This window comes from Nematostella vectensis, chromosome 2 (assembly GCF_932526225.1).
Source record: "Nematostella vectensis chromosome 2, jaNemVect1.1, whole genome shotgun sequence".
Classification (NCBI taxonomy): Eukaryota; Metazoa; Cnidaria; class Anthozoa; order Actiniaria; family Edwardsiidae; genus Nematostella; species Nematostella vectensis.
This window is the reverse complement of record NC_064035.1, coordinates 17,735,265-17,760,817: the sequence shown is the minus strand read 5'-3', so window position 1 is coordinate 17,760,817 and position 25,553 is coordinate 17,735,265. Positions and strand designations below refer to the sequence as shown.

At 43.4% G+C, this 25,553-nt stretch overlaps 1 protein-coding gene and 1 long non-coding RNA gene across 3 annotated transcripts; one reads left to right on the top strand and one right to left on the bottom strand.

Annotated features, from left to right (window-relative positions):
- The first annotated feature begins 248 nt into the window (after positions 1 to 248).
- On the top strand, positions 249 to 25,451 carry LOC5508788 (cilia- and flagella-associated protein 61). 2 transcript variants are annotated; one of them, XM_032377583.2, is made up of 38 exons: positions 249 to 380; positions 762 to 893; positions 1,830 to 1,980; positions 2,307 to 2,451; positions 2,639 to 2,765; positions 2,841 to 2,908; positions 8,237 to 8,301; positions 8,429 to 8,570; positions 8,809 to 8,859; positions 10,079 to 10,127; positions 10,219 to 10,255; positions 10,342 to 10,415; positions 11,081 to 11,120; positions 11,220 to 11,288; positions 12,243 to 12,313; positions 12,612 to 12,701; positions 12,909 to 12,945; positions 13,566 to 13,643; positions 15,031 to 15,168; positions 15,426 to 15,494; positions 15,565 to 15,617; positions 16,074 to 16,149; positions 16,441 to 16,568; positions 16,869 to 16,967; positions 18,020 to 18,106; positions 18,280 to 18,536; positions 18,950 to 19,123; positions 19,411 to 19,526; positions 19,780 to 19,828; positions 20,029 to 20,158; positions 20,357 to 20,396; positions 21,489 to 21,618; positions 22,078 to 22,154; positions 23,062 to 23,175; positions 23,539 to 23,642; positions 23,862 to 23,952; positions 24,028 to 24,087; positions 25,126 to 25,451. In XM_032377583.2, the coding sequence occupies exons 2-38, from the start codon at positions 763 to 765 to the stop codon at positions 25,264 to 25,266; spliced, it is 3,558 nt and encodes a 1,185-aa protein (XP_032233474.1). In that variant the 5' UTR covers positions 249 to 380; position 762; the 3' UTR covers positions 25,267 to 25,451. The 2 variants fall into 2 exon arrangements, with proteins under 2 accessions (XP_032233474.1, XP_032233476.2); XM_032377585.2 differs by lacking the exons at positions 21,489 to 21,618; positions 22,078 to 22,154; positions 23,062 to 23,175; ... (2 more) ...; positions 24,028 to 24,087; positions 25,126 to 25,451 and adding an exon at positions 20,835 to 21,456.
- LOC116615706 lies at positions 14,482 to 16,947 on the bottom strand. Its single transcript, XR_004295080.2, has 2 exons — positions 16,820 to 16,947; positions 14,482 to 16,655 (listed from the first exon to the last, which is right to left on the bottom strand). It is a non-coding gene; the product is annotated as an uncharacterized LOC116615706 (long non-coding RNA).
- Positions 25,452 to 25,553: the final 102 nt, after the last annotated feature.

The window sequence follows — 25,553 nt, the reverse complement described above, 5'->3', positions numbered from 1 at the left end:
TTTTTTGTTGTTGTTGTTCTGGGGGGAGGTTTTTGGGGAGGGTCACCAATTTTGTGCTTCAATTTTTGAACCAGAAAAAAAACTCAAATTAGCAGCCTTTCATCCCCCCACCCCCCCGATAAATAATGACGCTTTCTTAGAGCAGATGAAGCCATAAAGCGGTTCTTGGTTGTAGACTGATTTTCATTCGGAATATATTTTGTTTGTACGAGCTCCCTGTGGTTAACTACTACATCTCGCGAAGTATTCTGGGTAGAAGTATCCCGGCAACCAAAATGGCGGCGAAAGCAAAATAAGAAAAAGTTAGTAGCAGAAAACCAGACAGCAAACAGAAAAATAGGTGTATATACGTTAAGAATTACAAATTGAATACCTTACAGGTACGTATCCGATGTTATCAGGAGTGTTAGAATCAACTGTTGTTCGAAAACTTGTAATAACGCGGCGTTTTATTACCATAAGTAAAAACGACATTAAAAATTTGCTTCCTCGTCATCATGTTCTGTTTTGCTTACCTGTTTAATTATTTAGGTAATTGTTTACCTTCATGACAAGAGAGTAAAAAAGTTACATATATTTATATATTTATACATAAAAATGTAAACGTTTGCACTAGTGTAGACTAATCTATGACATGAGCTCACGTAACTTAAGTTACTCGAGTTAAGTCATACTTAATTAATCAACATGCTTGTATGTTTTCTTTCCATTTATGATACGGGCTGTTGCAACTCATTTCTTTATGTTGCCTGTAACCTCAGGATGGAACAAAGCATCACGCCAGAGGTCATACAGGCCAGAAGAACAGAGTCTCTAGATGCACCTGATATCCTCAAACTGGTAACTGCAACTACAGACAAGCTTTTTGGCAGAGTGAACGTTGTCAACATCATGTAAGCATTAATTCTGGATGTAAGAGTACCCCTTGTATCCCATAGCCTGAACAGCTATCAAATCCTGGAAAAACAATATTTTTGCCCTGATTGATTGATCCTGGTCTTGCACTGTTAATGTCCTACGGAAGTCCTACTACCCAAGGATATTTGGCTATAAACATGAGTGGGGGGGACTTAGACTAAGCCCAAAATACCCAACCCTTAATTTTTATTCCCCCTAGAATACTTCTCTTTTCGACATTTTACCACATATCCTTTTCACAACAATACAACTAGAATCAGACCCTGTTCCCATGCAACCTTTTTGTTCCGATGACCTGTCCCCACGAAAACACAGAAACGGTATGAAAATGATAACAAGTTGAACAGCGCATGCATCTCGTGCGCCAAGTGGGCTCGATCTGAGTTATCATGCCATCATTTTCGAAAGGTTACGTTTTCATCCTTCCCCACCACACCGAAGGGGTTTGGTCTTCAAATTGTTCCACTCTAGAGATTGTTTTCAAATCGTTCTGTTTTCAATCATTGTTTTCAAGTTTCCGTGTGGACAATAACCGTATCCATAACAAAAAGGTTGTGTTTTCAAACGAAAACTAATACAGGGGGATGGGGTCTCATTGTGAATTGAATACAGAGTGTGTCCTTGATGCACCCTCCTTCTGCTTCACTTTCTCGAAAAATGTATTTCTTTGAATTTTTTAAACTCCACAGATTTTTCTAGACTTCAAAAATATACCTGGCAAAGTCACCCCCCCCCCCAAAAAAAAAAAAAAAATTAAATAAACCCTTTAAAGTTTTCAAAATCCTTCCTAATGGAATAAACTGTCAGGGTTGATATCACATTACACCATTTTCTTAGATGATTATCATGTCCTTGCAGGCATATATAGCAGACTAAACAAAATTCCTGGATTTGTAACTCTTTTCAAACAGTGAGAAGTCCAATTTGGCTGTCACACTTGTAAACTCAGCAAACAAAGTTGTTGCCCATGCTGCATTCTTTGACTACCCAAATATCACAGGGGTTGACCAGGCCTCATGGGATACCTGGCTTAAGTCCAAGTATGACTGTGATAAAGCAACGGTAAGTTAGTGCAAAAATAAAACAAAAATCTTCTAACTGGCTGTTTACCTCTCTGTTGTATTGAAAGCTTGAATATATGGTTGCACAATGTTCATAAATAATGTTTTACTGAATGACTTATTCAACACAGAAATGTTTTCCTTTTAAGTTTACCTAGAGAAAGCATTGCACAAGATAATATTGGAAACTTAAAACAAAATTTGTAACTTTCTTTTTTTATCAAATTTGCTTTTTTAAAATAGTTTTTTCAAACTGTATTTGATTAGTATGCAATAATAATAAGTCCTGCATCCCTGATATGCTTTGTTTTTTCTCTTTTATTTCAGCCACTCAACAGTCTGTTTATGAACTACTTTGTGGCTAAGCCTGACTTTGCATATGGATGTGCTGTAGAAATAATCAGGACTGTATTCAATGCAGTTCCATTTCTCCACTATATATTTCTTGCTGTGCCAAGGAGTGTTGAGACGGGTAAGAGGGAGAAAAGTGATTTGTTTTTTTAGCACAGCAATGCTTAAACCCAATATACAGTAGGTATGTATGTATGCAACAAATTTCTCAATAATTTTGTAGATCTTCATGATATCAGGTATAGAATAGCCTATTCTCTAATTTCATGTTCTATCTTCATTGTTCAAACATTGATAATTCATTTCAGGTGCAGCCCTTACAGAGGTGTTCAAGCCAATGAGCTACAAAGAATCCTTCACAGGAAAATTGAATTGTGAAGTGCAAGTTTGTCATCGACATGAACATTGTCCAAAACTACACATTCGCCCAGCTAGGTAGTGCTCCAATAAGTCCATCGTACCTACCAACAGCTTTACCTGGTGCATCTATGACTCTTTTTTTGTATTCAGAGTTGAGGACCATGATGACTTGATGCCAATATTCAACAGACAAAATGATGTCTTAACATCAATGTATGGTAAGCATGCTAATCAAGGCTCACTGATGTGATGGTCAGAAGGGTGTGGGGGCTCACTCATGTGATGATCAGGAGGGTGTGGGGGCTCACTGATGTGATGGTCAAGGGTGTGGGGGCTCACTCATGTGATGGTCAGAAGGGTGTGGGGGCTCACTCATGTGATGGACAAGGGTGTGGGGGCTTACTGATGTGATGGTCAGAAGGGTGTGGGGGCTCACTCATGTGATGGTCAGAAGGGTGTTGTGGCTCACTCATGTGATGGTCAAGGGTGTGGGGGCTCACTGATGTGATGGTCAAGGGTGTGGGGGCTCACTGATGTGATGGTCAAGGGTGTGGGGGCTCACTGATGTGATGGTCAAGGGTGTGGGGGCTCACTGATGTGATGGTCAAGGGTGTGGGGGCTCACTGATGTGATGGTCAGAAGGGTGGGGCTACTGATGTGATGGTAAAGGGTGTGGGGGCTCGCTGATGTGATGGTCAAGGGTGTGGGGGCTCACTGATGTGATGATCAGAAGGGTGTGGGGGCTTACTGATGTGATGGTCAAGGGTGTGGGGGCTCACTGATGTGATGGTCAGAAGGGTGTGGGGGCTCACTCATGTGATGGTCAGAAGGGTGTGGGGGCTCACTGATGTGATGGTCAGAAGGGTGTGGGGGCTCACTTATGTGATGGTCAATTGTGTGGGGGCTCACTGATGTGATGGTCAAGGGTGTGGGGGCTCACTCATGTGATGGTCAGAAGGGTGTGGGGGCTCACTCATGTGATGGTCAAGGGTGTGGGGGCTTACTGATGTGATGGTCAGAAGGGTGTGGGGGCTCACTCATGTGATGGTCAGAAGGGTGTGGTGGCTCACTCATGTGATGGTCAAGGGTGTGGGGGCTCACTGATGTGATGGTCAAGGGTGTGGGGGCTCACTGATGTGATGGTCAAGGGTGTGGGGGCTCACTGATGTGATGGTCAAGGGTGTGGGGGCTCACTGATGTGATGGTCAAGGGTGTGGGGGCTTACTGATGTGATGGTCAGAAGGGTGTGGGGGCTCACTGATGTGATGGTCAAGGGTGTGGGGGGCTCACTGATGTGATGGTCAGAAGGGTGTGGGGGCTCACTAATGTGATGGTCAGAAGGGTGTGAGGGCTCACTGATGTGATGGTCAGAAGGGTGTGGGGGCTCACTGATGTGATGGTCAGAAGGGTGTGGGGGCTCACTGATGTGATGGTCAGAAGGGTGTGGGGGCTCACTTATGTGATGGTCAGAAGGGTGTGGGGGCTCACTGATGTGATGGTCAGAAGGGTGTGGGGGCTCACTGATGTGATGGTCAATTGTGTGGGGGCTCACTGATGTGATGGTCAGAAGGGTGTGGGGGCTCACTGATGTGATGGTCAATGGTGTGGGGGCTCACTGATGTGATGGTCAGAAGGGTGTGGGGGCTTACTGATGTGATGGTCAAGGGTGTGGGGGCTCACTGATGTGATGGTCAGAAGGGTGTGGGGGCTCACTCATGTGATGGTCACAAGGGTGTGGGGGCTCACTGATGTGATGGTCAGAAGGGTGTGGGGGCTCACTTATGTGATGGTCAATTGTGTGGGGGCTCACTGATGTGATGGTCAGAAGGGTGTGGGGGCTCACTGATGTGATGGTCAGAAGGGTGTGGGGGCTCACTGATGTGATGGTCAGAAGGGTGTGGGGGCTCACTGATGTGATGGTCAAGGGTGTGAAGGCTCACTGATGTGATGGTCAAGGGTGTGGGGGCTTACTGATGTGATGGCCAGAAGGGTGTGGGGGCTCACTGATGTGATGGTCAAGGGTGTGAAGGCTCACTCATGTGATGGTCAAGGGTGTGGGGGCTCACTGATGTGATGGTCAAGGGTGTGGGGGCTCACTGATGTGATGGTCAAGGGTGTGGGGGCTCACTGATGTGATGGTCAAGGGTGTGGGGGCTTACTGATGTGATGGTCAGAAGGGTGTGGGGGCTCACTGATGTGATGGTCAAGGGTGTGGGGGGCTCACTGATGTGATGGTCAGAAGGGTGTGGGGCTCACTAATGTGATGGTCAGAAGGGTGTGAGGGTTCACTGATGTGATGGTCAGAAGGGTGTGGGGGCTCACTGATGTGATGGTCAGAAGGGTGTGGGGGCTACTGATGTGATGGTCAATGGTGTGGGGGCTCACTGATGTGATGGTCAAGGGTGTGGGGGCTCACTGATGTGATGGTCAAGGGTGTGGGGGCTCACTGATGTGATGGTCAGAAGGGTGGGGCTACTGATGTGATGGTCAAGGGTGTGGGGGCTCGCTGATGTGATGGTCAAGGGTGTGGGGGCTCACTGATGTGATGATCAGAAGGGTGTGGGGGCTTACTGATGTGATGGTCAAGGGTGTGGGGGCTCACTGATGTGATGGTCAGAAGGGTGTGGGGGCTCACTCATGTGATGGTCAGAAGGGTGTGGGGGCTCACTAATGTGATGGTCAGAAGGGTGTGGGGGCTCACTTATGTGATGGTCAATTGTGTGGGGGCTCACTGATGTGATGGTCAGAATGGTGTGGGGGCTCACTGATGTGATGGTCAGAAGGGTGTGGGGGCTCACTGATGTGATTGTCAGAAGGGTGTGGGGGCTCACTGATGTGATGGTCAAGGGTGTGGGGGCTCACTGATGTGATGGTCAGAAGGGGGTGGGGCTCATTCATGTGATGGTCAAGGGTGTGGGGGCTCACTGATGTGATGGTCAGAAGGGTGTGGGGGCTCACTGATGTGATGGTCAGAAGGGTGTGGGGGCTCACTGATGTGATGGTCAGAAGGGTGTGGGGGCTCACTGATGTGATGGTCAGAAGGGTGTGGGGGCTCACTGATGTGATGGTCAAGGGTGTGGGGGCTCACTGATGTGATGGTCAGAAGGGGGTGGGGCTCATTCATGTGATGGTCAAGGGTGTGGAGGCTCACTGATGTGATGGTCAGAAGGGTGTGGGGGCTCACTGATGTGATGGTCAACGGTGTGAAGGCTCACTGATGTGATGGTCAAGGGTGTGGGGGCTTACTGATGTGATGGCCAGAAGGGTGTGGGGGCTCACTGATGTGATGGTCAAGGGTGTGAAGGCTCACTCATGTGATGGTCAAGGGTGTGGGGGCTCACTGATGTGATGGTCAAGGGTGTGGGGGCTCACTGATGTGATGGTCAAGGGTGTGGGGGCTCACTGATGTGATGGTCAAGGGTGTGGGGGCTTACTGATGTGATGGTCAGAAGGGTGTGGGGGCTCACTGATGTGATGGTCAAGGGTGTGGGGGGCTCACTGATGTGATGGTCAGAAGGGTGTGGGGGCTCACTAATGTGATGGTCAGAAGGGTGTGAGGGCTCACTGATGTGATGGTCAGAAGGGTGTGGGGGCTCACTGATGTGATTGTCAGAAGGGTGTGGGGGCTACTGATGTGATGGTCAATGGTGTGGGGGCTCACTCATGTGATGGTCAAGGGTGTGGGGGCTTACTGATGTGATGTTCAGAAGGGTGTGAGGGCTCACTGATGTGATGGTCAAGGGTGTGGGGGCTCACTGATGTGATGGTCAGAAGGGTGTGGGGGCTCACTGATGTGATGGTCAAGGGTGTGGGGGCTCACTGATGTGATGGTCAGAAGGGTGTGGGGGCTCACTCATGTGATGGTCAAGGGTGTGGGGGGCTCACTCATGTGATGATCAGAAGGGTGTGAGGGCTCACTGATGTGATGATCAGAAGGGTGTGAGGGCTCACTGATGTGATGGTCAGAAGGGTGTGGGGGCTCACTCATGTGATGATCAGAAGGGTGTGGGGGCTCACTGATGTGATGGTCAAGGGTGTGGGGGCTCACTGATGTGATGGTCAAGTGTGTGGGGGGCTCACTGATGTGATGGTCAGAAGGGTGTGGGGGCTCACTGATGTGATGGTCAAGGGTGTGGGGCTCACTGATGTGATGGTCAAGGGTGTGGGGGCTCACTGATGTGATGGTCAGAAGGGTGTGGGGGCTCACTGGTGTGATGGTCAGAAGGGTGTGGGGGCTCACTGATGTGATGGTCAGAAGGGTGTGGGGGCTCACTCATGTGATGATCAGAAGGGTGTGGGGGCTTACTCATGTGATGGTCAAGGGTGTGGGGGCTCACTCATGTGATGGTCAGAAGGGTGTGGGGGCTCACTGATGTGATGGTCAAGGGTGTGGGGGCTCACTGATGTGATGGTCAGAAGGGTGTGGGGGCTCACTGATGTGATGGTCAGAATGGTGTGGGGGCTCACTGATGTGATGGTCAGAATGGTGTGAGGGCTCACTGATGTGATGGTCAGAAGGGTGTGGGGGCTCACTGATGTGATGGTCAGGATGGTGTGATGGCTCACTGATGTGATGGTCAGTAGGGTGTGGGGGCTCACTGATGTGATGATCAGAAGGGTTTGGGGCTTACTGATGTGATGGTCAGAAGGGTGTGGGGGCTCACTGATGTGATGGTCAGAAGGGTGTGGGGGCTCACTGATGTGATGGTCAGAAGGGTGTGGGGGCTCACTGATGTGATGATCAGAAGGGTGTGGGGGCTTACTGATGTGATGATCAGAAGGGTGTGGGGGCTCACTGATGTGATGATCAGAAGGGTGTGGGGGCTTACTGATGTGATGGTCAGAAGGGTGTGGGGACTCACTGATGTGATGGTCAGAAGGGTGTGGGGGCTCACTGATGTGATGGTCAGAAGGGTGCGGTGGCTCACTCATGTGATGGTCAAGGGTGTGGGGGCTCACTCATGTGATGGTCAGAAGGGTGTGGGGGCTCACTGATGTGATGGTCAAGGGTGTGGGGGCTCACTGATGTGATGGTCAGAAGGGTGTGGGGGCTCACTGATGTGATGGTCAGAATGGTGTGAGGGCTCACTGATGTGATGGTCAGAAGGGTGTGGGGGCTCACTGATGTGATGATCAGAAGGGTTTGGGGCTTACTGATGTGATGGTCAGAAGGGTGTGGGGGCTCACTGATGTGATGGTCAGAAGGGTGTGGGGGCTCACTGATGTGATGGTCAGAAGGGCGTGGGGGCTCACTGATGTGATGGTCAGAAGGGTGTGGGGGCTCACTGATGTGATGGTCAGAAGGGTGTGGGTGCTCACTGATGTGATGGTCAGAAGGGTGTGGGGGCTCACTGATGTGAAGATCAGAAGGTGTGCAGTTAGGTTTAGTTACTATACTTTACCTTTGATTACAAAACTAGAGTGCATGCCAAAGAGGTCATTGAATACTCTAGACTTACTGACTTACAGTATGTAGTTGTTTGGATCTAATCATTCATGAAAGGGCTAGAGATTAAGGGACGGTTTATGTTTGTGATTTTTTGCAGGAAATTTTTTCTTGGCTGAGTTGATAGAAGCACAAGATTCAGAAAACAAGTGCTTAGTTGCTGATGTGAGTGTTTTATTAATTGCATTCTTGTGCAAATCATATTTGTTTGCTGTATGTGGTAGCTTATCCTATACCTTAAATCACCAACCACATACAAAAACTATTGCTGACATTTTTCTTTTGTTTTTAGGTCAATGGGACTGCAGTTGGTTTCATGAGCATCTGTTCCCAGATGGAAGCAAGAATCCTAAACAGATGTTTTGACTTGGAGCCATTCAACAGATTGCAGAAGACAGCAGATATTGGGGAAGAACCAGATGATCCTATCAATGGTATGCTTGGGCATATAAAAGGGGTAGTGTGTTAAAAAGTCATGTCTTTTTGTTTTGTATAACAACAAAAATGTTATTTCCTTACCCTCAAATTCACCCCCACCCCCGTTTTTAGAATCTTGGATCTGCTTCTGATATTATGGGACAATCCCTCTTTCTTTGCCAATTGCCAGTCTGATAATGTAACTGGTAAATAAACGTAGGTATTCTGAACTGTGTTTTTGTTTGTGTTTTACAGGGGTCACAATGGAGAAAGCAGAGGAAAAGCAAGAGCAAAAGAAAGGAAAAGGTTTGAAGTTTTGAAACAAAAGGCGACACTATACTGAATAAATCAGGGCTGCAGGCGAAAAACAAACTCACAAATCTCCAAAAAAAATAAATCACTCCTTACAAGAAAGCATAAGATAAGAGAGGGACACTTTGGTATTACCCGCGCGACATGTCGATTCCCATCCTCTGTGCGTGAGGATTTGCTCCTTTTATTTTGTCCTACTCCCCCGCGGGTTGCGTGTTGTTGTTTTGCCAACTCGATAGGAACGAAAAGAGATCATGTACAATAATTCGGAAGAAGAAAACAAGTCTAACTTAAGTTACCAAGATTGGCAAATATACTCACGAAAGCTAAATCCCTGAATAGTTTGACTGTTTTGTTTGTCTGAGCGGCGAAGTCAAATGAGAAAGAAAAAACTGACGAGCGATAAAATGGCTGTGATACTGCGTTTGATTCAAATCCCGACACCAGCTTGTATAATAACAACATAATAATATAAAATATAATAATAACAACATCAAAGAAATACAGTAATATCTCCGTCTTTATTTTCTCACTTTTACAAAAGCTCAGATACTTCAGCTTGCTGGCTTCGATCAACACAAAAATGCATTCCCTCGTTACAAGGATAGTTTTATAAAATCTATTTTTCTTGGATTCCTTCTCAATTCACCGGAATATTCACAAAAATCAATATTATATCTAATGTCTAACTTACAGATTTTGTTTGACCATTAGGAAGATAATGAATGTTGAGACACCACGAAGAAGCAGCAAGTTAGAGCAAAAACGGTGATTGAAGCACGAGGTTTTCTGCTCTTGATTTTGAATGAAGTTCCGTTTTGGAAATTTTGCAATCCTCGAAGTACTACATCCCCTTAATAAACTGCAACTGTCCGTATCCTTGATGCTAGAATGACATTTTCGATGGTATTTGTGCAAATAGGGTGGGGTTTTATTCGGTTTCATGTCACAAAATAGCGGCAAACAACAAGGTGTAAATGCCAAAGCGCGGGGGTAGGGTGAGTAAAAATGCTCACGCTCAGTGGTAGGGTGGTGGTTACTAAAAATAGCCGGATTCGGAATCGACATGGTGCGCGGGTAATACCAAAGTGTCCCTCTCTTATCTTATGTTCTCTTGCTCCTTATTAGTTCTGATATCCAACTAAGATGGGATGGATGTAATCATGTATTTGATAGATATATAAAATTGTTTCTTATTCTTTTTAAACTCTAGAGAGCCCAGAAATTATACACAAGCTGAGTGAAGAGCATTTGGTTCAAAGGTGTGTGCCTTTTTGATATTTCACTCTACCATTTTAGATGAATTTGCAGTAGTCTAAAGTTTGATATTAACAGGGTTTTTCTTGTTCCCAGTTCTGATTCAGAAGATGACAGAGAGTCTGCCAAAACAGTAAGTTGTAATCCTTGCGAGCACTGTGCAGAAAAAATGATGACCCAAACAATTTACAATTAAATTTTACTTGCTTTTTCTTGCAGCCTACACCTCCTCATGGCCCATGCAGTGCATTCTGTATACAACTTTTCTGCATTGACGAGAAATATGAAATGAGGTACTATTTAAATAAAAATCGAACTATATACGAACATTGAGACATTGGTTAGAAAATTTGTAAGGATGTCACCGTCTTTGAGTAAAGACTGTTGCATTGTATTGTCAACTTGTGCTAAAGTTTTATTCTGTCTGACATAAGTTCAAAATGTGATTCTTTGGTTGTTTAAGAACTATCTGTGAGTAACCGATAGCAAATTCAGTATTTTTTCCATACTTCTCTGGGCCATAGGCCAGAATGTTTGCAAAAGGTGATAGTCATTTATATATCTATTGTTATATCCCATCGATGAATTTTAATGCGCGCTCATTGGTCAATACGTGTCACGTGCACATGTACACAGGACAAATATCAGTCGATAACGTCCAGGCAAAGTGATATCTGTCCTGTGAACATTCGCTTTTCGTCTGCTCAATAACTCCTCAAATAAACGCTCTCAGCAGAACAATAAGAAAACAGTCTAGGTGTAAATCCATCAGTTGAAATGCAAGTTTTGAGCTTGTAGTTTTTGTTCTAATGAAAAAAAATTGTGAAATCGAAGCTTCGCTTCTCTGCACACTGTTTATTTTTCGTACCATTTCTCATCCTTGGACATTATCCGCCGATATCCCAGCCGCCAGAAGGGGTTTATTTACTAAATACCACACTTTTGCTTTTTGTTGCAGATCAATTGACTTTCTTCCAGCTGCCTTTGCTCAGTTCCCAGTAAGTATAATAGTTTACTTTTTTATTTGACCGAGCTGTAGTGTTTCAGCCCAGTAATGCTGTTTTTTCTTGCTGACAAAGCTGTATTGTTGTGTTTAGGATAGAGATTACTGCGTGCTGACGATGCCACACCTTGTTTCGGAGTTCCCATTGCTCCAAGCCTTTATAGTAAGAAATTAAGCACACCTCTTAATACATATCGATACGAAGCGATCGGCATTCCCTTCTCAAACTAATTCTCCCGTGTTTAGTACAAGTCTTTGCTTTGTCAAATAAATGGCTTCCCTCTGTTCAAAAGTATTCACTAGCAGTAAACACACATTCGAAAATCTTCAAATAATATCCAGCGATCGGCATTCCTTCCCCAAACTAATTCTCTGTCTAATACAAGTCTTTGTCAAATAAATGGCTTCTAGCTGTTACTAAGCCCTGGATCACACGTTACCGTTCGCCAAACCGTTTATTTGAGTTTGTTTGCATCTGTTCGCGAACAGTCTATATGTTCGCGAATTTCGAAACACTGGTTGCGAAAGTTTCGCGAACAGTGTACATATGTTTGAGAGCGGTTCTGTAAATATCTAATAAAGGGCTCAATCTCAGCATTGACATGACCAGGGGTTCCCTCAAGGATCACGGCCTGTGCTGGACTTGCTCAAGGTCCCCTTCTGTTGGGTCTATAATACTAGCCAAGTTCTAATGCTTTTCCGTTGTTGGAGGGGGGGGGGGGGGGGGGGAGGGGGTGTCATGCCACAGAAGCATACTGAACTATTACTTGGGGTTGTTTTGCTGTTCTACTGGAAATTGTTTTCAGTTTGAGACATGCTACTGTACCCTTGAAGCCAGGAGCTCAGTTATTTGTCGAGCAAAGAGAAGAAAAAGAAACGAGAGAGAGAATCGCTACGTCCTACATTTCAAATTAACAGGGGGAGGGTAAAGCAAACTTTCAGCTTCTGCCCCCCCCCCCCCCTGCTATAGTCTGAACACCTTGAGTCTCTCGAAATGTTGCAAATACTGATTTTGCCTTCCACGAACCCAAAAGTTCCTGTCACAAGGGCAAGCTTGTAGTTAATTGCAACATTATCCGAGTTTTGCTTGAGATTAGGAATGTTTTTTTTTTTACAGAGAGTGACGCCAAAGCGCCATAGCACTTTGTCACAAGAGCTGTATGTCTATCACCGTTGGGGTCTTATTGAGTAAGTAAGCTTTGCCTATAATGAGCCATGTGGCCCGAAGCGCTATTTTAATTTGCTAGCGAAATGCCAGGATAATCCAATGGACGAGACAGAATAAATTTTCCCAAAAGTACCATAGCCATATGGTTTAGGTGGGTGAGGATAGGTGATTAGTGGACAACTTAATATGGATGGGTGAATGGGCAAAATCATAATTGTCTGGTGTCATAGATGAATGGAATAGTTGTGCTATGATTGTGGTATTTTAATACCAAAAGAAATTAAAATTCTTACATTATATTTATTAATTTCGCTATAGGTCTTTTAATGTTCGACCATGTATCTCGTCTGACTCAGATGCTATCAGAAAAGTTATCAAGAAGCTAAAAGCATCAGACAAGATTTTAATGTGAGTGATCCGTTATAAGTAATGTGCCCTGGTGAAACTAACTAACAAGGTCGTATATAATAGTAGAAATCGAATTAAAAGGGATTCCAAGGGACGTATAGTTTTGTAATTTTTGTATAGCACACTTTTCAAAAGGTATATGAGTATGGTTGTTGTTGTTATTGTTTTGTTGTAGTTGTAGCTTCATGTTCTCTGTTTTGATTTTAGGGACGTTGAGCAGTACAATCGTGCTCGAAGAGATCCAGTAAGTACATGATGGACTCCAAAAGAGAAGGAGAAATATTCAGATTAACATGTTGGTTATCTAATGCTTATTGTGTTCAGTGTTTATAGAGCATGGTGATGGTTAATTTTAGTGTCTATACACGCATCTAGAGAGTAGCCTATATGCACCTATTTAAAATCACTGGCAGCGCACACAGGGAATGGCAAATGTCAAATAGCAGGCAGTTCTAAAACCGAAAGGAGCTTATAAGTAACAGTTCGTAAGAATGAAAGGTGATAAATAAACTCCAGCGATGCCAGAGCCATACATTGATAATGGATTATTGGACGAAGTATACTCATTTTTTCTTCATTTGCTTGAAATGTATTGAGGTCCATAATTCCTTTAGTTCGCACAACAGCCCTATGTCAATCGCCATTTGCCGCTAAAGCTGACATCATATTTTTTAAATAGGTGTATGTATATTGAACAATATATAGGTACCAACTTGGCTTCCTGTGACAGAAGTGATGTACTGTTCTCTGTCCCCTTAAACCTTCATTGGTATACCAAGTTTTCACTGTATCATAGTCCTGTTAAAACTTTTCTCAATAATGGTCTGTCCCTCCGCTCTATTTCACTCCACGTGTGCGTTGTAGGATGGTACCGAGCTGCAAGTGTTCGTTGCTGAGTGCATTGGCCAGGTCGTGGGAGCAGCGGTGCTCAGGAGAGAGGAGGTACCATTACTGTAGTTCCTTGTATTGAAAGGTTACTTCAAGTGCCCGTGCAAACAGCGCTATCATGGCGGCATTACTAAAAAGCGGAATTGCCTGCACAGGTACACAAGAAGAACACATTTGGCACTAAAAAGCACACACTGCGAGCGCTTGTTTTACAGTATGGTTTTTGCTACTTATCTGGAACTTTCAACGGAAATTTTTTACAAATTGCATATGACAGTATGTGAAATGAACGTAAAATAACGTAGCACATTTGCGCTTAGTGATGTATTATGGCAAACTACCAGTCCGTTTGGAACAGAAAAAATATATATAGATATATTTCGATAAATTGATTTTTCGAAAATAAATCGTCGTAATCCCCCTACCCATATACCCCCTTCGCTCCTGCTTTCAAAATGTGCTGGTTCCGCCGGTTCCTCTTTTTAGTATTGCCGCTATCATTGCTGTCAAAAGCAGACAGCTACATTGTTGGCCCAGAAATGCAGGTACTGTCTACGCGTTATGTTGAGAGGTGCTGCAGAATTGTTCACCGTCATTTTTTGTGTGCTAAATCGGGCGATGCAGTGCTAGCAGTGCTGGTCGAAGTTGGCGCTGTTTGCACGGGCCTTACACGTATCTCGCCAAGTTTTCTAATAGACATATATAGGTCTGTTTGTGGCAAAGCAATGACATACAGCGCAATGCTTTCTATGTTCAAAAAATCTATATATAAGCCGTACATAACAAGCTCACCAGGAAAGATTAAGCATTGTGCGTTCACACGCACCTTTAAGTTTTTAGCAAATGTATCTTAATGTACAATCTCTATAATAATCATGAGCATAACACGCGAGGTTTGGACCACTTCAGAGCAATTTAATATTGTATATTTGGACACAATACAACTGCTTGGGAAGAGGGGGTAGGGTCAATGTACAAGACGTGAAGCGTGAGATTGCTAGAGCGAAGGAGATGACGTAGACGTGACATATGACCCTACCTTATCTTTCCCATTAAACTTAATTAACTATATTAATATCACCACACGTTGTTCAGTGAAGTGTTGCGTTCTTGACTATTCAACAGTAGGCTAATGTGTTACTTAAAGTCCGTAGATCCGACTCCCGCGACAGTCTTGTTTTGTTTCTCTTTTGGATTGTCAAAACTCTCATTAGTTTTAAAGATACAACTTTTATTTGATCTCTTAACATAGAATTGAGATGCTTCAGTTGTAGGATGAATTGAAATTTACTGTGATTCAAGCGCATTTTTAAATGCGCTTGAATTAAAATTCGCTACTGGGATGCAAATCTTTTGCATGGACTTTCATAGCCGGACGAAATCACGCGTCATTCAAGTCGGATCGACAGGCTTTAAGATTATGTTTTTTTGTTTCGTGCAGGATATCGAGTACATACGCTCGCACTACAGTATCGAGGACTTTGTCTACTTTAACCATCACCAGCGCGAGGAGCATGCACACCTGCATCACTTGATTCTCAACCCTGTTTTCCAGCAATACTCCAAGCACTTTCTAAAGGTAAAGAAGAAGGACTTGTGCTCATATGTCGTTACAGCGTGACTAGTTAAACAGTGAACTGCAAAGATATATAAGTCGTCCCGAAAGATCTCACGCGAAACATTCAAACAGTCCAAATTAAAAGTCACGACAAAGCCCCGTGTCTTAACTCGTTTTTGATTCGTTATAAGACACTAAACATCTCACGCACATTTTTGTCGATGAAAAAGTTCTGCTGGTGGAACTGTTTATTTATTTGATTGATATCGTGATTTCAGGAGGTGCTTCGACTTGCCCACAAGTCTTGTTTGTATTATCCAGTCTTCCCTGTGTACGCCAGTGGTAGTGTAAGTGGCTGTTAATGAATTTATCCGCTCATCCCTTATTGGTTAGTGATAGTTAATATGATTTTTCCAGGTCACCAAGAACCATTCTGTTGTGACATCACTCAATGACCTTGTGCCAATCGCGTAAGTCGTCTAGGATGGAGTTCTCGGAATTCATTGTATTAAGGATACGGAAAGCGGGCCATGCTGACATTTTCACACATTGACCAATCAAATTCCACTTAGAGGCATCTCAATGCATTCTAGCACATCAGGTCACAGTGTTACCCACGCTCATTTGATTCAGCCAATCAGGTCACAGTTTTAGCCACGCTCATTTGATTCAGCCAATCAGGTCACAGTATTAGCCACGCATATTTGATTCAGCCAATCAGGTTACAGTGTTAGCCACGCTAAACTGACGCTAGTATCTATCGTTTGTGACTGGCTCAGGATCTTTTATAAAATGTAGCATAGCCCGACGTAGCATGGCCCGATTTCGTGTCCTCCGTGTAACTCTACCCTAACTTCATATAACGAGGTAAATCTTACTAAACTATCTTAAATACTGAAAAGCGTTTGTTCTCGTATGATTTGCAGTGCACGACGCCAAATCATTTACCCAGTTAAGGAGTTGGGAGGTAATGCGCCATCTGAGAGAATACTACAAGAAAAGGTAAATTAGACTGGCATCGTTCTCGTAATAATCTTAGTTATAAAGACTGTCAGCTGCTGCTATGTCATCCATCCTCGGAAAAAGCACCCATTTCTATCTATTATGTATTGTGTTATTTTTTAACTGAATTTGGTAAAGTTTAAAACTTTTAAAATTACAATGCTGGCTCCGCTTTAAACTGCCTAAATCTATTTATTAACCAATAAAGAGAAAAACTTTTTATCTTTTCATCCATCGACTTGTTTTCATAAGTTTTCCGTGCCAAGATATGCATCGATTTTGCTTTCCCAGGAGGCCTTTGCGCTGAACCACTTGAACAGAAAGCTTACCCTGGAGCCTAAGGTGGTCATCAACGCACGCATTGTTGTGGTGGGAGCATCAGATGTGGGCATCTCATTCCTCGAGACCTTTGTCTTTTGGTTAGTGCCTTCTTGAGACGGCCTGATGTGACCTATGCCTGCATAACTATGACCTTGGCAAAACGTGGTGCTAATGCTGCAGCTAAACTGTCGAGCAGAAAGCAGTATAGGTCAGAAGAATAAGTGTCTTGGGTGGTGGATAAACAGGGAAACATCACGACACGTTTCGCGTACACATGAACGACTAGTTATTGTTCACTGGTCTTTTAGTGTAACATTTTCCAACCCAGAATCCTAAGATGTGACCCTACCTTTATTTTTCTAAATGCTTATCTCGCATTCGTGCTGTTACTTCTGCAGCCCCCATCTGAGGTTCAATAACCTGACGCTAGTATCACCCCAGGGCTTGCCGGGTCAGACCGCTCCAGATAAGCTCGTCAACTCATGTCTGCCTTCAAGGTAAGGAGCATCTCCTCAACTCATGTCTACCTTCAAGGTAAGGAGCAGCTTGTCAACTCATGTCTGCCTTCAAGGTAAGGAGCAGCTCGTCAACTCATGTCGGCTTTCAAGGTAAGGAGCAGCTCGTCAACTCATGTCTGCCTTCAAGGTAAGGAGCAGCTCGTCAACCCATGTCTGCCTTAAAGGTAAGGAGCAGCTCGTCAACTCATTTCTACCTTCAAGTTAAGGAGAAGCTTGTCAACTCATGTGTCTTCAAAGTAAGCAGCTTGCCAACTCATTTCTACCTTCAAGTTAAGGAGAAGCATGTCAACTCATTTCTATCTTCAAGTTAAGGAGAAGCTTGTCAACTCATTTGTACCTTCAAGGTAAGGAGAAGCTTGTCAACTCATTTCTACCTTCAAGGTAAGGAGAAGCTTGTCAACTCATTTCTACTTTCAAGGTAAGGAGCATCTCCTTAACTCATTTCTACCTTCAAGGTAAGGAGCATCTCCGTAACTCATTTCTACCTTCAAGGTAAGGAGCATCTCCTTAACTCATTTCTACCTTCAAGGTAAGGAGCATCTCCTTAACTCATTTCTACCTTCAAGGTAAGGAGCATCTCCTTAACTCATTTCTACCTTCAAGGTAAGGAGCAGCTTCTCAGCCCATTGCTACTTTCAAGGTAAGGAGCATCTACTTAACTCATGTATACCTTCAAGTTAAGAAGCATCTTCTTAACTCATTTCTACCTTCAAGGTGAGGAGCATCTCCTCTACTCATTTCTACCTTCAAGGTAAGGAGCATCTCCTCAACTCATTTCTACCTTCAAGGTAAGGAGCATCTCCTTTACTCATTTCTACCTTCAAGGTAAGGGGCAGCTTGCCAACTCATGTCTACCTTCAAGGTAAGGAGCATCTCCTCAACTCATTTCTACCTTCATGTTAAGGAGCATTGTCAACTTATTTCTACCTTCAAGGTAAGAGGCAGGTCCCATTTCGTGGCAAGTCCGCATTCTTGTGCCCACATGCCCTGGTATTCTATTGACATTTTTGGCAATTCTTTGGCAATTACAGCATGTGCTATGATGATGATATTTACGCAAATATGTCGCTGAGAACATGGATCAACGTCGTCAAAGGCTCTATGACAGCTATAGATAGGTAGGCTTTATGTCCCCCAAAATGTAGACCCAAGCGGCTCTATACTATTTCTATTGTAACAGCGACAAAGCAACTCTATTATTTCGCTATCCTAGCCTTAGCATGGACTGGTTTACATTTTTTGCTTTTGCGATGGAAAACTGTAGTTTTTATTATATTACTCGCTCTTTCAGAACCAACAAAATCTTGAAGGTTTCCGGTGGGTTTGGAGTACCATATGACTACCTGGTCATCTGCACGGGCCAGCAATTCCAGGTACCTGCACCCACTGGGGCAGACATCAGTACCCTGGTCACCACGAGTGAAGTGCCTCGCCCCCGTACTGCCGTCTACCGGGGCATGCTACCTGATAACGTGTTCACTGTCAACTCACACGGGGACTGTGCCAAGGTGGTAAAGTGGGTCAACAATTACTTCCTGAATTCCCAAGGTATTGTATTTATGCTACCCAGGTCCCAGTAGCCTCCCTTGCTGGCGTTTTTTTGGTAGGTCGCTCACTAGCTAGCGACGCCTGCCTAAAAACGCCTGCGAGGGGGGCTAAGGACTCAGTGCCGCGCATATTTCTCTGACGAGCAAAGCTCAGGTCTGCAATGAAAAGAAAAAACCATGAAAACGACTGTCCTAGCTCCCACTAAGAAATGTGTTCCACAATCCTTGATACATAAAGAAATTCCTTTCACAATAACTTGCCGTTCAGTTTACCCGGTTTCACTTCAGTTGATAATAATTTGACCTGTCGTTTCAAATCAGCAGAACTTTTGTTATTATTATTTTAGGCTGAATTCGGTTAGTATGAATTTCCTTTTCATTGCATGACTTATCCGGATATCTGCGTCTTTTCAGGTAAAGCTCTCGTATACGGCTGCACGCTGGAAGCCTTCACGTTTGTGCAGGGTCTGCTCTCTGCTGGCATACCTGCCGACCGGTTGGTGATGGTCCAGCCACCTCCTCCCGTCCCCTCCTGCTTCAACAACATTGACATCGAGGAGGCGACCGACCAAGCCTTGCAAGCCTCAGGTAACCCCATCATTGAATGAGGTTGTAGAAAACACGTCACGCAATCATTGAATGAGTCATGTAGAAATCACGTCACGCAATCATTGAATGGGCCTTACAGATGTCATGTCACACAATTTTTTAACTTGTTTTCCGACGTCATGTCACACTATCATTGTGGCAATGCCCATGTAAGTTATGTAGTTAATGCGATGAGTTTTCTGTATGTGTCGAAGTGCATGTGACTTTAGTTGGGTTTTCTGTATGTGTCGATGTGCATGTGACTTATGCGATGTGTTTTTCTGTAGGTGTCGAGGTCCATGTTGGTTATGTGCTGGCCGAATGGAATGATGGCAAGTATGATAGCAATCTATCATGTGCAACCTTCACCTCCGAGAACAAGCCGCTAAGGGTTGACTGCCAGGTAATCAGCAAGCTTACATATAGTCAAACTTCCGCAGGTAACTCGAAATAAAGGAAATATTAAACAAGTATCTTACGAGATATCGTACCTGAAATTTGTAAAAAGGAACATCTTATCTACAAAAAGGTCAATCTATCAACCAGTTTATCAATCATTCTATCAATTACATCACTTCCCTCACTTCGAACATCCTACTAATTGGCTAATGCCTCTACTCTATTCCTGACGTTGAGCTATCCATAATCACTTGCAGGCATTCTTCTGCTTCCAAGAAAAGCGTGTGGATTTCCAAGCATTTAAAGGTATTTAAAAAGTGAATTTGGTATACTAATCTCCCTCTTTCCAGCTGATTGAATTATGGATTTTGCTGGTGCAAGGTCAAGTCGTAGGTAAAAGGTGACTGCCACAGTATGTCAGACCACAAAAAAAAAACAGTTACGATTTTGGAGGCTTCTAGGGCATTCCTTGGAATTTCTAATCTAAATTTTTTGTGCTTTCATAGCCATTAACGACAGTTGTCTGGTGTTCGATGGGAGGCTGGTCGTCGATGCAAATTTTCGGACCAATGATCCATTCATACGAGCTGCCGGGCCTCTCACTAAATACCAGAGACGATACCACGCCGAGTCATGGTACGTGATACTGGCTGGGTACTAATACATAAGTCGAAAAGGTGTATTGACAATGGACTCTTAGTAAATAAGTAAATAATGACTAGCCTGCTAAACCGGCTCTCGTTTGTGGGTTATTCGTTTTGTTTTCTAAACGCGACTACACCACTGCGTCACAGGATAACAAACATCCCCTTTATTTTTGTTTGAATTTCACAGGAGTCATGCGAATTTTAATTCTAGAGAGGTGGGAGATGAGGTGAGTAACCGAGGGCTCGTCTCCTTTTAGGGTTTCCATTGTAGTCTAAAACTTTTAAAATACCGAAAAACAGTACATAGAGCACTGTAATTGGGTTAACCGTGCATGTACTATGACTGTTGGTACGCTCCATGCTAACACTCTTTAAACCCATTTTGAAGGGACTCGTGCCAGGGCTTGTATCCATGGAGGAGAAGGATTGATGACTTAGCTAGTTTAGGGCGGTGTAAGAGTAATTGAGTTAATCTTGTATGTGTCTTTTCAGCTTTTCGGCTGGCGCGCTCTATGCTTGTACTCTTTGCCAGTTTAGGGCGGTGTCAAAAAAAATTGAGTTAATCTTGTATGTGTCTTTTCAGCTGGCGCGCTCTTAGCTTTTTCTCTTTGCCAGTTTATGGCGGTGTAAGAGTAATTGAGTTAATCTTGTATGTGTCTTTTCAGCTGGCGCGCTCTATGCTTGTACTCTTTGCCAGTTTAGGGCGGTGTCAAAAAAATTGAGTTAATCTTGTATGTGTCTTTTCAGCTGACGCGCTCTTTGCTTGTACTCTATGCCAGTTAAGGGCGGTGTAAGAGTAATTGAGTTAATCTTGTATGTGTCTTTTCAGCTGACGCGCTCTTTGCTTGTACTCTATGCCAGTTAAGGGGGTTTTAAGAGTAATTGAGTTAATCTTGTATGAGTCTTTTCAGCTGACGCGCTCTTTGCTTGTACTCTATGCCAGTTTAGGATAGTGTAAATAATTGAGTTAATCTTGTATGTGTCTTTTCAGCTGACGCGCTCTTTGCTTGTACTCTATGCCAGTTAAGGGCGGTGTAAGAGTAATTGAGTTAATCTTGTATGTGTCTTTTCAGCTGGCGCGCTCTTAGCTTGTTCTCTTTGCCAGTTTAGGGCGGTGTAAGAGTAATTGAGTTAATCTTGTATGAGTCTTTTCAGCTGACGCGCTCTTTGCTTGTACTCTATGCCAGTTAAGGGCGGTGTAAGAGTAATTGAGTTAATCTTGTATGTGTCTTTTCAGCTGACGCGCTCTTTGCTTGTACTCTATGCCAGTTCAGGGCGGTGTAAGAGTAATTGAGTAAATGTTGTATGTGTCTTTTCAGCTGGCGCGCTCTATGCTTGCACTCTTTGACCCCACTCTGGAGGGGTTCATGCCGGGGCCTGTATCAGAGGAAGAGGACAAGCTAGTTCCCTTGTACAAGAAGCCAAAGATGGTCAGCGCTGTGTTGCCGGGTAAACCATAACACAAAACGTCCTTGGGCTATACTTCTGTATACGATCTCTGGTCATTTGCGCTTTAGGATAATGAGATACAATGTCAGCATTACTAACATGCTGGAATGAGCCTCTCGCACATCCTGCCAAGAAAGATTCCCTTCCACAGTGCTACCGTATAAAGCCTCTTATAGACAAATTAACCTAAACTCTAAATGTTCAGGATTTTTTTTTACTGTAAAGACAAAACATAAACCAAAGCAAGCGGACAACATGGGGTTTCTTTTCGCCTATCACATAGCAAGTACAAAAGTAAACTTGTCGTTTTTCTCCTGATAATACATTATCAAGCAAAGCAAGAAAGCTAATTCTCACAGGCAACAAGCTCCAGTTTGGCTTTATCGAATTGCCGAGTTGATCGCTTACGGGGAGATTCGACTGTATGTTTTTTAACTTGTTGTTTTTTTTTTGTATAAGGCGGGTACCACTATCTTCATGTGGGCAAACCAGGGCTGAACATACCTCTTGACTCCCTTATGGTTCAGCCGGAATATGTAAGTAATGGTCTGAACCCCGGAGGGGGAGGGGGCACTCCTGAAAAGTAGACCGGTGTGATCGTCCCATCTTTTAGGGCATAAAATTCCACCCACTGCTATCCCTTAGTGGGGTGTTCAACGATTCTTAAAATTCTGCTATCCTTTAGGGGGTCTCACACTAATGGCTCATCCTTTCAGTAACAACAAGACTCTAAAGTTGTTACAATATGGCTGTGCTCCATGGCAGTAGGACCTCAACATAGTTCTCGAAAATTGTAAATGTGTTTCCAGTGCTATCTACTGTTGTTACTGAAATTGGTTCGACCAAACTCAATGTGCTATCTTTTAGGGGTAAGAATTGCTGTTGACCACACCCAAAGTGCTATCCCTTAGCGTTAAAATTTGTTTTGCTGACGATCACCTCGTCTGCTTTTATGGGAGACCCCCCTCCCTCGGGGTCTTAACAAGGTCCAGTTACGACCGAAACGTCCGTAAAACCTTGTGTGTTGTTCTCATACAATCGTTAATTGAACTTTGTTTTATGCTGCATTTACACCACAACCATTTAGTTAAACAAGGTTTTTCTTTACCTCATAACTTGCCAAGTTTCTTATTTTGTTGAATTCTTACTAGCTAAATGATCACTTAGTAACATGTACAGCACAGTCTATCCAGTTTTGTTCTTGGTTCTGTCCACTCTTGGGAGATTGTGATTTAAACCAGTTTAATTTTAATTAAAGTTTAAAAACCACCTTTAAACTGGTTTAAGTGCTGGTGTGAATGCGGTATTAGACAAGTAAAGCCTACGGGATCCAGAGACGCCGGTGTTTGGGTCTTTCCCAGCTTTTTAAAGTCGATACGACCAGCCAGCCATGAATCCTTTATGACTAACGAACTAACGGTAAATAAAAACGTGATCTCCTAGGGGCGCGAACTACTCACCGGAAATGCAAAGGAAGCCGAGAGTGGCCCGGGATACTTCCGGTTGCATGTCAATCAGTACCGCAGCGTGGAGACCATCACATGTTATAGCAAAAAGGTAAGCAGCCTGCCGAAAGACGTGCGATGTCATCCACGTGTACATATATACAGTGCAGTTGGTGCCGGAGACATATCGCAGCCAGGACTGCAGTAGGCTGATCTGTGCCCCCACCCCTAAACCTCCTGGTTTTTGGTAATGCGAAAACCTCTGAAACTAAGAATAGAGATGCTTCATTATACGGTTAATTACCCAGGTTCCACTGAAAGTGATGAATTGATGTATTAATCGACGAAACTAAGCGTGGCGCACGGAAGACATCAGACTATGACTGGTCGAAAGAAACGGAAACAAGATGCAGTTATTTCAGATCCATATTGTTTCGATCATTCATTTTTACAGTAGATTTTTTACTGATTTCAGTCATTGGACACGACTAATCTGAAGTGCTTGTATGGGATACACGAAAGGTACTTGAACAACTTGCTGCAGAGATTCGACGAAGGACTAATCCAAGACTTCTACAGGTGCGCTTGTCTAGACATCAAGGCTGACATAGGGAAGAATATTATACCGTCCCTAGCTCACACTAATTGCATTGGCAATCAGGGGTAAAGTCAGGGGATTTGGAAACAAAAAAAATATATACAAATCTGAGAGTTGCACTTCAGAATCGACCACACTTGTTTCAACAGAAATCACCCCTTCACAACTACGAAATAAGTAAAAAATCTTTTTTTCTCCAGCTTTTTCCAAGAGTCTTGGTGCCTCGCCGTCTTCCACGACAGATTCAACGATTTCAGGGAAGAGATCCGTGAATTACTTGTCAATAAACCGGTAAGAGACCCAGTACGATATGTGGGGATACCATAATTACGTTATCTTGAACATTGTTTTGCACTTTTCTTTTAGTCCGACGACGTTCTCTCACTCGAGGAGAAGGTGCGCAAGATGATCGACGAGGATCTGGTGGTGAGTATCGTCATCATCACCTTCACAATCATCATAATCAGCAGCAGCTATAATCATCATCATAATCAGCAGCTACCATCATCACCATCAAAATCATCCTCAGCAGCTCTCATCAGCACCAAGATTATCATAATCAGCAGCTATCATCAGCACCATCATAATCAGCACCATCTATCATCACCATCATAATCATCATCAGCTTTCATAATCATTATCATAATCAATATCAGCTATAATAATCACCATCATTATCATCATCAGCAGCTATCATCATCATCATCACCATCATAATCATCATCAGCTTTCATAATCATTATCATAATCAATATCAGCTATAATAATCACCATCATTATCATCAGCAGCAGCTATCATCATCATCATCACCATCATCACCAATCATCATCAGCTTTCATAATCACCATCATAATCATCATCAGCAGCTATCATCAGCACCATCATAATCATCATCAGCTTTCATAATCATTATCATAATCAATATCAGCTATAATAATCACCATCATTATCAGCAGCAGCAGCTATCATCATCATCATCATCACCATCATAATCATCATCAGCTTTTATAATCACCATCATAATCATCAGCAGCGGCTATCATCATCACCATCATAATCTCATTATCAGCAGCTATCATCACCACCATCATAATCTCATCATCAGCAGCTATCATCATCACCATCATAATCTCATCATCAGCAGATATCATCATCATCATCACCATCATAATCATCCTCAGCAGCTATCATCATCACCATCATAATCATCATAATCATCATCAGCAGCTATCATCATCACCATCATAATCTTATCATCAGCAGCTATCATCACCACCATTATAATCATCCTCAGCAGCTATCATCATCACCATCATAATTATCATCATCATTCTAATCACCACGTTATCAAGCATTAGCATATCATTATCATTATTTTCGCATTGTTATTATCATCATCCCCGTATAACATCACCATTAAAAGACTTTTGTTATTCCCCCAATTGACCTTTCTTTCCTTCTAGTTGTCCAAGGATCAGCGACGCAACCTGTCAGACAACTACGTCTCCTCTCCGGCCAAGAAAGCTATCGAGCAGCGATTACTGAGCTTCCTCAGCTACAATGGTTACCACTTACCTATGTATGCCAAACCGGGAATGGTGTAGTAACCCGTATTCTCAGCTTGGTCTTGCCTGACCTGGAACATTAATCAGTGAAGTGTTGAATTGTAGCTACGAGGACGATTATAAGATATCCGTTAATAAAAGTATTATGTACATTCAATTTTTAACAGGTCGTATAGGTATTTGAATGTAAAATACAAGCGTGATGAATAAAACTCCAAATTTTATACATTTTGTTTTTGTCAAAGTACGATTATTGCTAAGAAAAATGGAATATACTCTTTTGGCTGAACATGACCCCAGACAATCGACAAATCCTCATGCTTTTT